Source organism: Mandrillus leucophaeus, unplaced genomic scaffold (assembly GCF_000951045.1).
Source record: "Mandrillus leucophaeus isolate KB7577 unplaced genomic scaffold, Mleu.le_1.0 Scaffold162, whole genome shotgun sequence".
NCBI classification, from domain to species: Eukaryota; Metazoa; Chordata; class Mammalia; order Primates; family Cercopithecidae; genus Mandrillus; species Mandrillus leucophaeus.
In genome coordinates, this window is record NW_012101610.1 from 2,675,154 (window position 1) to 2,688,289 (window position 13,136).

Sequence of the window (13,136 nt, forward strand, 5' to 3'; positions counted from 1 at the left end):
GAGTAGCTGGGACTACAGGCGCCCGCCACCATGCCTGGCTAATTTTTTGTAGTTTTAGTAGAGACGGGGTTTCACCATGTTAGCCAGGATGGTCTTGATCTCCTGACCTCGTAATCCTCCCGTCTCGGCCTCCCAAAGTGCTGGAATTACAGATGTGAGCCACCGCGCCCGGCCGTTTTTCTATATTTTTTAGAGACAGTATCGCCATATTGCCAGTCTGGTCTCAAACTCCTGAGCTCAAGCGATCTGCCTGCCTGGGCCTCCCAAAGTGCTGGGATTACAAGCTTGAGCCACTGTGCCTGGCCAAGACCACTCTTAGGTTGGATGATTTGCCAGGAGGACTCACGAGAACTCATTGAAAGCTCTCATACCCACGGTTAGAGTTTATTGCAGTTTAGGGATTCAGATTAGAATCAGCCAAGGGTAGAGGTGCATAGGGCAGAGTTCAGGAAAGTTCCAAATGTTGGAGCTTCAAATTGTCCTCCCCCTATAGAGTTGTGAAAAATGATACCTTCCCGGTGGCACTGATGTGTGACAGTACTTGTGGATTATTGCCAACCAGGGAAACTCCCACCATTTTTTATGTCCAGAGTTTTTACCAGGGTTCCATGGTTGCATGCTCATGTGGCTAACCTTGGTCTCCAGCCCCACTGGAGGTCAAGCTGATCCATGGGACTCAAAGCTGCCACCATAAGCCACATTGTTAGACTCTGCTGTGGCCTGAAGCCCCCAGATGAACAAGGACACCTCCCTCCCACCACACCACCTCTCTTTTTTTTCGGGGGGAGATAGTCTTTCTCTGTTGCCCAGGCTGGAGTGCAGTGGCATGATCTCAGCTCACTGAAACCTCAGCCTCCTGAGTAGCTGGGATTATTACAGGTGCCCGTCAACATGCCTGGCTAACTTTTATATTTTTAGTAGAGACAGGTTTCACCATGCTAGCCAGGCTGGTCTCAAAATCCTGACTTCAAGCGATCCTCCCGCCTTGGCCTCCCAAAGTGCTGGGATTACAGGTGTGAGCCACTGCTCCTGGCCAGGATGCTCTTATTAGGTACAACATTTCAGGAGTTCAGAGATTACCTTCCAGAATCCACAGGTAAAAACCAGACCTCTCCTTGGTTAAGATAAAGTTCTTCACAATTTTATAATAGTTAAGTATATTTTATCAGTCTATATTGGCTGTTTAGTTGACAGACAATTAAAAATTGGTGACAGTCCAGATGTGGTCACTCACGCCTCTAATCCTAGCATTTTGGGAGGCTGAGGTGGGAGGATTGCTTCAGTCCAGGAATTTGAGAGCAGCCTGAGCAACATAATGAGACACCTGTCTCTACAAAAACATAAAAATAAAAAATTAGCTAAGTGGAGTGGTGTGCACTTGTGGTCCCAGCTGTTTGAGAGGCTGAACCCATGTGGTCGAGGCTGCAGTGAGCTATGGTCATGCCAATGCACTCCAGCCTGGGTTACAGAGTGAGACCCTGTCTCAAAAAAGGAAACAAATCACCCATAAGTGGATAATTAAGATTTGGTTATTATAGACACTTAATACTTAGGTAGCTAAGCTAGTTTTACCAAGAAATTATATGAATTTAATATTTCAGTATCGCAAAACTGACGCATACTCATGATTTTGACATGGAATGGTTCTGTTTTGTTTTATTAAATTTGAACTTAAAGTTCTCTGTGAGAAGAGATTTGTATAATAAATTCCCTGAACCTCTCAAATTAATGTTTTAGCATAGACTCATATTTAGAGCAGTGTTTCTAATGTAATGATACACACAAGGCCCAGGGTTCTTCATAGTTTCACCCTTTCTCTTACTTCTCATTAAAGCATGTTTGAATCCAGGTAAGAGGCATTACAGGGGATAACCTTGAATTTATTTTTGAAGGGTAAATCATTTTCAGGTGGTATTAACCATTAGTATGGAAAGCAGCATATCCTATAACTGCTCTGTGACAGTGAGACTATGTTTGCTACTTTAGAGAATAAGTACATTCCTACTTCATTGGCTTTAGTGCAAATCTCATTTCCTGGTTTATATCCATTACAAATTAGATCTCACCATGAGAGCAAAATCCCTTAATAAACCTAGGTAAAAGCAATTTGAAGTAATATGATGCTTACTCCAGTGACACCACTAGGTGTGGTGTTTGCATCAAGTCATTTTGGGGTGCTTTATGGAAATACTTCCTAGTAGGGAATTCCCTGACTTCACACTTTCCAGAGATGACTCTCTCTTTTTCTCTCTAATACTTACAACAACTGGACCGCAAGGCTACATTTAGTCAGGAGATAACTATCCCCAGCTCTTGGTGGATTGTTGATGTGAGGTCTGAGGATTCCGGTCGTTTGAAACGAATGGCCTCCTAGATTTATGGCATTTTTCTGTATATTGAGAATAGGTAATTAAAATAAGTGGTAACTATATTTGCATGTGATTTGTATGTTATAGTTAACATTTAAATTCTCTTATGTACTAAAATTTTTTTGGTTGCCACATTAAGCCTCTTTATCCTCTAAGGCACAGAGTAGCTTTCCACCTCAATTTTTGCTTTACTGTATGAACCCTAATGGGACCGTAGTTCAACTAAAAGCACCTAACTCATGAATGATATTTGCTCCATGTTTGAACAACAAATGTTTTAACCCACTGTCTTCACTAATATTGTAACTACTGTCTTACAGATTGACTTGATGCAAAACATCACAAAGGCTCCATATTATACAGTATGCGATTTTTGAGGTATGAGCTTTAGAAACTTACCTCTCATGTGGCATGTACATCAGGCTTTAACTTCAGTTTGATCGTTTTGGGGAAATTTATGCGTTTCTTTTTTTCTCTCCATGATATTTTTAGAATATTAAAGGGGCTGTAGAGGTATTTTTGGATCCTTGCTAGGATTCTTAGACTTAATAGATAGATTTTCTTTTTTCACTAAATTGAGACACTAATTCTGGCAGATGATATCCCTTTCAGCTCTTCTAACTAACTAGCCTAACATTTATGTCTGCTTCTTGGACTTCAAATCTGCAGTTTCTATTTTGTGGCTTTGATTGCCTCATTTTAAGTGCTCATTTCCGTTCTTTAACAGTTTTCTATTTATTGGACTGGGATGATCTTGTTGGTGCTAACAGCCTGACATTGACATTTTTTGAAACCTAAGAAGTCAAGATTGTATAAAAATAGAAATTTTGTATAAATGCTAAACCATTTTGTGCTTTTAGGTTCAGAATGCTTACAACCTGAGTTCTGGTTGGAGATGTTTTGATTAATTTGTATTAAAATAATTTGGCAACTAGGGAGTTTTTAGGTATTTCTGAGACAGTGGCTCTATTCCAGTGAGTTTTTTTTTTTTTTTTTTAATATTTCTGAAAACACACTTTTTTTTTGGGAAAAAAATAATCTCAGTGTTCATAACTTATGGGATTTAGAAACCTTATTTCTAACCAATGGGGAAGCTGCCCCTGGTTTTTACAATTTAGTTTGAAATCAGATGCTTCATAGTTGGAAACAGATTTGTTGGTAGCAACAGATTACCTGATTTCTTAGTGAAGTATTTAAGTTGCTCTATATTGACTGTAAAAACTTGTTTTGATTATATTCATATACTCATGAACTGTTTGTACATTGTCTTTTAGACTGGAAACTTTGAGTTTATTTTGTATTATAGTCATAATAACTTTTAACATACCCTGCAAACTAAGCATTTCTTTATTTAACATACCCTGCAAACTAAGCATTTCTTTATAATTCATTATCTTATTTAAGCCTCACAACAACCTTGCATGTTAGATATGTATTATCCTCATTTTATGCAAGAGACAACCAAGGCTTGGAGATCAAGTAATTTGTGCAAAGGTACACATACTTTTCAGTGCTGAAGCTGGGATTTGAGCCCAGATCTTTTTTTAACTTGTATTCTCTGCTGCCTTATGTTACTACTGTGTCACCAGAAAATGATACAGATATTTAACTCTTAATAGTAAAGGTAGTATAGGAGATAAGTAAACATGATGAAAGCAGGAAGTGAAGGTATGTTTAAATATTGACAGACTTCAGTTATCTTTGTGTTTCCGAATTAGTCATGTGCTTATTTTATTCCTTCATCTAATAAGAGCTTACTGTGGCATACATATAAAGTTCAAACCCTGTCAGAAAAGGTTATAAGCTCTCTTATGTTTCAGTCTCCTTTCAGAAAGTAATGGTATGCTGTGATTTATATAGATGCATGTTAAATGTGTTATTTTTAGATATATAAGGAATGTCTTTTCATTAGTTTAAAAAAGTTATGGTCCATTGAGTTATATTTTAGTGCTTGTAGACTTAATATACTCAGAAAATATTCTCATACATTTTTCTTGAAATTCCATAGATTTTATTTTCCCTTATATTTGAAGTACTTAGCTTTATGAACAAGTGAACTCTGAATATTAGAAGATACTCCTTATGGAGCCTTAGTCATTTTAGTATGCTAGGTTATGAATTTCATGAAGTTTCAGATTGAGATTCTTTAGAATTCATGACTTGTACCAGTTAGATTTCCAAGCTTAATTGGACCTATTGTCTGCATTCTGTATTAACAGTGATTGCAGTAAGTGCAGATCAAGGTGTCCAACTGATTGAGCCCATGCAAAGTTTTATGTTTGGTATTTTTGGGAGCAAGGAAAGACTAATAAACTCTAAACAAAATATAGACAGTATACAGACACTGCTGTCACTTTTACACCATAGAGGGAGGGGCAAAGCGTAGAGGAATAGGTTAGTTTCTGGCCTTGCCAGTGCCCTGAACTTGTTTCAAAGATTCAGGTTCTAAAAGGTTCAGAAAGCATTTGTAGTAAACATCATTTTCTTTCTTTTCTTTTTCTCAAAGTTGTTCCTCTCAGGAGAAAATCAGTAGGGGAAGAACTTACTTGGATTTTTCATGTGCTACAACAGATTATTTTGTTGTCTTCTTTCTTGATAGTTTATGATTGATGGCTGGAAGAATAACACTCATGAGAAGTCTTGTAGCTCAGCTCTGTTTTACTTATGAGGCAGTTGAAGCATAGAGCAGATACTTAGATGAGGACACGCTTTTACCCTTGACTGTACCCCCACTTGTTTCCTAATAAGCATCAGGTATTACTCTAAACAGTACCTAAATTTTAAATAGATTATGAACTACAACTTTCCAATATAGCTTTTGGATTTCTGATACCTTTTATTTCCTTACAGTGTCTTCTTTTTTACTTTTTAAAATTTTGATTGCTATTCTTTGCAATTAAGGCATCTTCATGGGGGTCTTCAATACTACAGTACCTTAACATAATCAGTACTTAGAAAATAACTTGGTAAGGCATTGCCCCTCCCTGACGTGCTGCCAGTGTTTTTTATTTTTATGACAGGAAAGACTGAAATTTTTTGACTGATTAACCCTCTCCGGGGGGAGAATTTAGAAAGAATTATTCTTATTATCAAGTCATGTGAGGAGAACTCTGGACCAGAGTGACCAATTGTCCCATTTTGCCTGGGACAGGAGACTTTCAATGCTAAAACCAGCAAAGTCACCCTAATCCCAGTAGTTATTCATACTTCTGAATGGGTCTTTAGAACAGTAGAAGAGACTGAAAAGTTGACATTTCATCCTTTGAGAATCTCTTCCCAATGAAAGACTTGTTAGACAGCTGAGTGCTTACATGTAATATATAGTACATATTCTACTAAATATAGTAGTAATGGTTAAATGTAAAAGTTGGGAGAAGAGAGGCTTGTATAAAGAAATATTTATTTATGTTGTTTAAAGTTCTAATCTTATGCTTTTCTCTTTTTGTAGAACTGATAGTGCATCAGCCGACCCAGATAATTTAAAATATTCTTCATCCAGAGATAGAGGTAGTTCTTCCTCTTATGGACTGCAACCTTCAAATTCAGCTGTTGTGTCTCGGCAAAGGCACGATGATACCAGAGTCCACGCTGACATACAGAATGACGAAAAGGGTATATATATTTTCTTATTGCTGCAAGCATGTTTTTTGAACCTACCTATCTCACCTTCCTGCCTTCCTACACCCCCAACTTTCTCGCTTTCTTATAATACGTTTAAAATATAAATAACAAATGGAGTGTTATTTCTGAAAACTTCATAGGAAGTTTATCCACTTTATTATTTTTAAAATTTAAAATTTTTTCCATACGTAATTCATAAATGCGGTTTTCTTACAAAAAAGATACAATACTATTTTTGTTTTTGTTTTCAAAGATTTTTAGCTAAGGTTGAAATTCCTCCCGGTTACTGTCTCTAAACCTCAAGAAAGTTTTTAAACAAAGTGTAAAATTTGATTTAATATAGTTTTCATTTCTCTGCTTATTTTCCAATGAAGGGATCAAAATAAAATTAACTTCTAAGGTGTATTAAAAGAAAGCAAAATGATTTTCAAGGCAGACGGTACAGGAAAAAGGTAGGAGAAGCAAAGGCTGGTTTTGCTGCAGATTGAACGGTAAGATCCTGAGCTATCAGGAAATTGACTGAAGCCAACAATCATATTTAAATAACGTAAACATTGCTGTTTGTAGGTGGCTACAGTGTCAATGGAGGATCTGGGGAAAATACTTATGGTCGGAAGTCGTTGGGGCAAGAGCTGAGGGTTAACAATGTGACCAGCCCTGAGTTCACCAGTGTTCAGCATGGCAGTCGTGCTTTAGCCACCAAAGACATGAGGAAATCACAGGGTAAGACTGGGAAGATGGGGACCAATCACGTACACCTTCCAAAGATTTGCATCTCCTCTTATCCTGGATGTCTCTTACTAACGCCTTGCACAGGCATGAGTTGATTAGTCTACTGTGCAGGTAAAAATTGTTTACATTCTTTTCCTGTGAACTGTTAATTTCCCACTAGAAAGGTTATAATGCATTTTAAAAGAGAATTCTCTTAAAACAAGATGAGAAGACTGGATAAGATCTTACAGAAAGGATTTACCCAATTATCATGGATTTTTAATGTATAGTGTATAGTAGGCTCTTACTACAGCAAGTCCTTGAACTCTTGGGCCTGTGGAGGATATAGATGTATATATAGAGTGGATACTTCTCTTTTTTTTTTTTCTCTTTTAAGTTCAGGGTACATGTGCAGGATGTACAGGTTTGTTACATAGGTAAATGTGTGCCATGGTGGTTTAGCTGCACAGATCATCCCATCACCTAGGTATTAAGCCTGGCATCCATTAAGCTATTCTTCCTGATGTTCTCCCTTCCATTGTCCCCCAGAGTGGGTACTTCTCTGGTTTTTTTTGTTGTTGTTGTTTTCAGTGTATTTTTTTTTTCGAGACAGAGTCTTGCTCTGTTGTCCAGGCTGGAGTGCAGTGGTGCAATCTGCTCACTGCAACCTCCGCCTCCCAGGTTCAAGTGATTCTCGTGCCTCAGCCTCCCAAGTAGCTGGGATTATAGGTGCCTGCCACCACACCCAGCTAATTTTTGCATTGTTAGTGGAGACAGGGTTTCACTGTGTTGGCCAGGCTGGTCTTGAACTCCTGACCTCAAGTGATCTGCCCACCTCAGTCTCCCAAAGTGCTGGGATTACAGGCTTGAGCCACCAGCCCTGCCTAGAGTGGGCACTTTTCTAAAGTTAAATACACTGATACCATTTCTGCCTTATGACGTAGCCTCACTGTATAGGTGAGTGCCTTGAAAGTTCAGAGGATTAGAGGTAATGATCATTTTTTTCCTTAAAGAGAAATTTACCAGTAAAACTGAGTATGAAATTCACATTTCTGATTTATGGGCTTTGTTAGATGTAATTGCTTTTCAGACATTTAGTTTTTGACCTTTTTTTTTTTTTTTTTTTAAATACTATGTATGTGCTACGTGTATCTTGGTGAAAACCTTTGTGCCTGTAGCTTTTATTGTTGGTATATAACTTTTAAAAAACTGATTTCTTTCTGTAAGTTTTCACAAGTGGAATGAATTCAAAGGCTATGCTGTTTATTAGAATAAAGTGTTTGAAGCCTTAGACTTATGATATTATAGGAGCTAAACAGCGACTCTAAAGCTAATTCAGTACAATTCCTCTTCTTTAAAGACTCAGGGTCATATAGTTTGCTAGTGACAGAATTGTAAGTAGAGCCTCATTTCCCTGCTGGTAAGTTGATGACATTTTTGGTATCTGTCATGTTGAAATACTCTGGGCTAGGGATTTGTAAAAATCCTATTCTTCTCTCAGACACTGTAGTTTCTTTCTTTCTTTTTTTTAACTTTTAAGTTCAGGATGCAAGTGCAGGTTTGTTACATAGGTAAACTTGTGTCATGAGGGTTTGTGGTATAGATTATTTTACCACCCAGATATTAAGCCTGGTACCCATTGGTTGTTTCTCTTGATCCTCTCCCTCCTCCCACCCCTCACCCTCCAAAAGGCTCCAGTGTGTGTTGTTCCCCTTGTAGTCATTTATTTATTTATGAGACGGAGTCTCGCCCTGTCACCCAGGCTGGAGTGCAGTGGCACAATCTCAGCTCACTGCAACTTCCACCTCCCGGGTTAAAGTGATTCTCCTGCCTCAGCCTCCCGAGTAGCTAGGATTACAGGAGTGCGTCACCATGCCCAGCTAATTTTTTGTATCTTTAGTAGAGACGAGGTTCCATCATTTTGGCCAGCCTGGTCTCAAACTGCTGACCTCGTGATCTGCCCTCCTTGGCCTCCCAAAGTGCTGGGATTACAGGTGTGAGCCACCATGCCCAGCCTTGTAGTTTCTTTTATTATCAATTTTTTCTTATACCTTAGAAATGAAACTGTCAGACCCTTTGTGATTTGTTGTTTACATATGTATTGGCTAATTATGATAAATAGCACAGTTGAAAACGTATTGCAAAAATTTAGTTCTTTGTTTTGTTTTTTTGAGACAGAGTCTCGCTCTGTCACCCAGGCTGGAATGCACTAGTGTGATTTCACTGCAACCTTTGCTTCCCAGGCTAAAGTGATCCTCCCACCTCAGCCTCCCGAGTATCTGGGATTACAGATATGTGCCAGTATGCCCAGCTAATTTTTGTGTTTTTCGTAGAGATGGGGTTTTACCATGTTGCCCAGGCTGGTCTCGAACTCCTGGGCTCAAGTGATCTGCCCACCTTGGCCTCCCAAAGTGCTAGGTAATTACAGGCAAGAGCCACCTTGCTCAGCAAAAATCTAGTTTTTAAAGGCATCTTTAATATACTAATAGTATTCACTATTGTTTGCTTGTTCTTGTGATTAAAAAATAAGGGGAGAAAAGTTGTGGTTTGCTACCTTTCTAGTGGAGGCGTACCTTGCATGTGGTAGTTAACAATTAGACATTTGTTGAACTAAATATGTGATTATGGCTCCCCAAAACTTCATCCTAGGGAAATGATGATAATGTGAATAAGAGGCTTTCCTCCAGTGGGATACCTAGATGATAAGAAGAAGCCTATATCCTGGTTTTACTCGATTGAGACTTTATCCATACCCCTTGGAAGTTGTTTAATTTACCTCTACCCTGGCTCTTTACCTGCGTGTTGAAAACAGTTTGGAATGGACCCAAAGGAAGTTGTTACTAAGGCCTTTCTTTTTTCTCTGTCAACCAGTCCTCTGGAATGAGGTGTTCAGTTGGCCTAAGGTTATTCATTTCTCATTTCCTTCAGCAAATATTTTTTTGAGGATCTGTTATGTGCCAGGCACTCTGCCGGGGTTTGGAATATAGAGATGAACAAAAGAGTAATAGGAACTATATTCCCTGAGGTTTTATTGACCAGGGGACTGTGACTTTTGATGTAATTTTATTTTTGAGAGAGGGTCTTTCTCTGTCACCCAGGCTGGAGTGCAAATCTCTGCTTACTGGAACCTCCACCTCATGTGCTCAAGTGATTCTCCTGCCTCAGCCTTCCGAATAGCTGGGACTACAGGTGCACACCACCTTGCCTGGCTAGTTTGTGTAATTTTTTGTGTGTCTGTGGAGACAGGGTTTCACCATGTTGCTCAGGCTGGTCTCAAACTCCTGGACTCAGGTGATGTACCCGCCTTCCAAAGTGCTGGGATTACAGGCGTGAGCCATCATAATAATTACTATTAAAATAATTTTTAATTTTAAAAATTTAAAAATCATTTTAAAATTTAAAAATTCCTTTGCTTATTTATACTCAATAGACAACAGAATGTTTATATATTCACAGAGAGATCGATGTCTTATTCTGATGAGTCTCGACTGTCGAATCTTCTTCGGAGGATCACCCGGGAAGACGACAGAGACCGAAGACTGGCTACTGTAAAGCAGTTGAAAGAATTTATTCAGCAACCAGAAAATAAGCTGGTAAGTATAGTATGTTTGGAAATATGAGGATTTTTGTGTTTCCATAATAAAGTAGGTAATGCTACCTTGAGTAGTTTAAGAATGGGGAAAGCCTGTATTATGATGGTCTAGAACTTAATGCTCTCTAATATGTAATTTCTTTTTTTTTTTTTTTTTTTGAGACGGAGTCTCGCTCTGTCGCCCAGGCTGGAGTGCAGTGGCCGGATCTCAGCTCACTGCAAGCTCCGCCTCCCGGGTTCACGCCATTCTCCTGCCTCAGCCTCCCGAGTAGCTGGGACTACAGGCGTCCGCCACCACGCCCAGCTAATTTTTTGGTTTTTTTTTTTAGTAGAGACGGGGTTTCACCATGTTAGCCAGGATGGTCTCGATCTCCTGACCTCGTGATCTGCCCGCCTCGGCCTCCCAAAGGGCTGGGATTACAGGCTTGAGCCACCGCGCCCGGCCTGTAATTTCTTTTTCTTCCTAAAGACAAGATCTTGCTCTGTTGCCCAGGCTGGAGTGCAGTGGCACAATCGTAACTCACTGCAGTCTCAGACTCCTGGATTCAAGCTATCCTCCCACTGTGGTCTCCTGAGTAGGGACTTTCAGGCATGTGCCACTACACCTGGCTGAGGTGGAAGAATCACTTGAGCTTAGGAATTCAGGGTTGCAGTGAGATAAGATCACACCTCTGCATGTCAACCTGGGCGACAGAGGGAGTTCTTGTCTCTTAAAAGAACAATAGAAACGTAACAAAGTATAGGAAGGGTTACAATTTTTTCTTCATTTTCTTTACTCCAATTAAGAACTTGATATGGGCCAGGTGTCATGGCTCATGCCTGTAATCCCAGCATTTTTGGAGGCCAAGGCAAGCGGATCACCTGAGGTCAGGAGTTCGACACCAGCCTGCCCAACATAGTGAAACCCTGTCTCTACTGAACATACAAAATTAGCTGGGCATGGTGGCACATGTCTATAATTCCAGTTACTTGGGAGGCTGAGGCTGGTGAATCGCTTGAACTCAGGAGACGGAGGTTGCAGTGAGCTGAGATCACGCCATTGCGCTCCAGCCTGGGCAACAAGAGTGAAACTCCATCTGAAAAAAAGAAAAATAACTTGAGCAGGAGAAAATTAATGAAAGTGGTCTAGTGAGGCAGATGACATTTGGCTCAAAGCAGGTTTCTCCTCCTTCCAAATTTTATTATGAGAAGTTTCAAATATATAGCAAGTTGAAAGAATTTGACATTGAATCTGTTAAACCCATTATCTAATTTTTGTCGTTAACATTTTACCCTAAATACTGCCTTGTTGCGTATCTCTCCATCTGTCCCTCCATCCATCAGTCAATTTTTCAAATGCATTTCAGAGTAAATAAAACAAGCTTTTTGAGTTTATTTTTTTGTTGATGATCACAGCTCTGTGTTTCCAGTGGAGGAATTTCTTTCATAGTGTGAAAGGAAACATGACATGCCTGATACATGCTCCTTGGAGACTGGGAATAATAAAGAAACTAAAGTACTGTTGAATTATAATTTGGAGTGGAAGACAAGTAAAAAAGTACACAATGCTGTTCTTAAAAGTATAGGAATTTGAAGTTTTTATAAATGTGTTTTCTTTTAAAGGTACTAGTTAAACAATTGGATAATATCTTGGCTGCTGTACATGATGTGCTTAATGAAAGGTAAGTAACTAATAATGGTTCAGTTTAAATGACTTTAAAATATATTTTTAGAAATTATTTAAAATACACAAGAAAATAAACCCATTGGCTTTGTTTGTGAACACCTATTGACATTTCAGTGGGTCCTCTTGTCATATTTGTCTGCATTAATTATGTGTTAATTACCATTGAATACAAATGGAATCCACTTGAAAAGAAATTATTTATTTATTTATTTATTTATTTTTTGAGTTAGAGTCTCACCCTGTCGCCCAGGCTGGAGTGCAGTGGTGCAATCTTGGCTCTCTGCAACCTCTGCTTCCCAGGTTCAAGCGATTCTCCTGCCTCAGCCTCCCTAGTAGCTGGGACTACAGGCGTGCACCACCATTGCCAGCTAATTTTTGTTTTTTTAGTAGAGACAGGGTTTCACCATGTTGACCGGGCTGGTCTCAAACTCCTGACCTGAGGTGATCCACCCACTGTAGCCTCCCAAAGTGTTGGGATTACAGGCGTGAGCGATCGTGCCCAGCAGGAATATGTAATTTTTTTAATTTGCTAGTCTCACTGAATAACTGAGTCTTGACTTATGGAGTAGCATAAATTCTTGATGCAAGCATGAATGAATACAATTAGTTTTTGTAAACTAGAGAATTTGAAACTGCTTAGAGAATAGAGGTAAAAAGGAACTTCCTTCTTCGTGTAAGAGTGGATTCAAACCATATATTCTCTGGCTGTTGGAGTCTCTGGAGGTGTGTGGTCATTTTTTGTTACAGTGATTCTCAAAGAATTGCAGTGGTGGCAAGTACCCAAAGTTTACCTCAGCCCGTCACAAACCTTAGTGCCTTTTGATGGTTTTATAGAGTTACTTTTTAAAGTTATACGTAAATCGTTACTGTTATCCTTTTAAGTTTCTGTATTTAACTATTACCGTTTTTTATTTTATAGTCATTACATATTGAATATTATATAGAATGTAGTTATGTATAGTGTGTTTTATCCAATTATTTCTTGCTGCCCTTTTCTGAGAGTCATTTAATACAGTTTGAGATGGAATTTAGCATTTCTGGGCCTTCCCTCACTGTTGTAAATAACTGATTTTGTAAAAAGGAAGTAATGTCAGACAGATACTGTGGGGCAATGCAGGCTAGACAGAATATAGTATTTAGAGTGGAGAAAATTTCAACCTTTTGTGTAATTTGAATA

General features: G+C 38.9%; 1 protein-coding gene across 1 annotated transcript in view; it reads left to right on the forward strand.

The window, feature by feature from the left end:
• Positions 1-2,686: 2,686 nt before the first annotated feature.
• The window catches only part of SMG1 (SMG1 phosphatidylinositol 3-kinase-related kinase), an 88,635-nt gene continuing 78,185 nt past the window's right edge, over positions 2,687-13,136 (forward strand). The window contains exons 1-5 of the mRNA XM_011976087.1: positions 2,687-2,747; positions 5,818-5,981; positions 6,558-6,713; positions 10,158-10,294; positions 11,896-11,954. Coding sequence (XP_011831477.1) covers positions 2,734-2,747; positions 5,818-5,981; positions 6,558-6,713; positions 10,158-10,294; positions 11,896-11,954 — 530 coding nt within the window. The 5' untranslated portion in view covers positions 2,687-2,733. The remainder of the gene's footprint in view (positions 2,748-5,817; positions 5,982-6,557; positions 6,714-10,157; positions 10,295-11,895; positions 11,955-13,136) is intronic.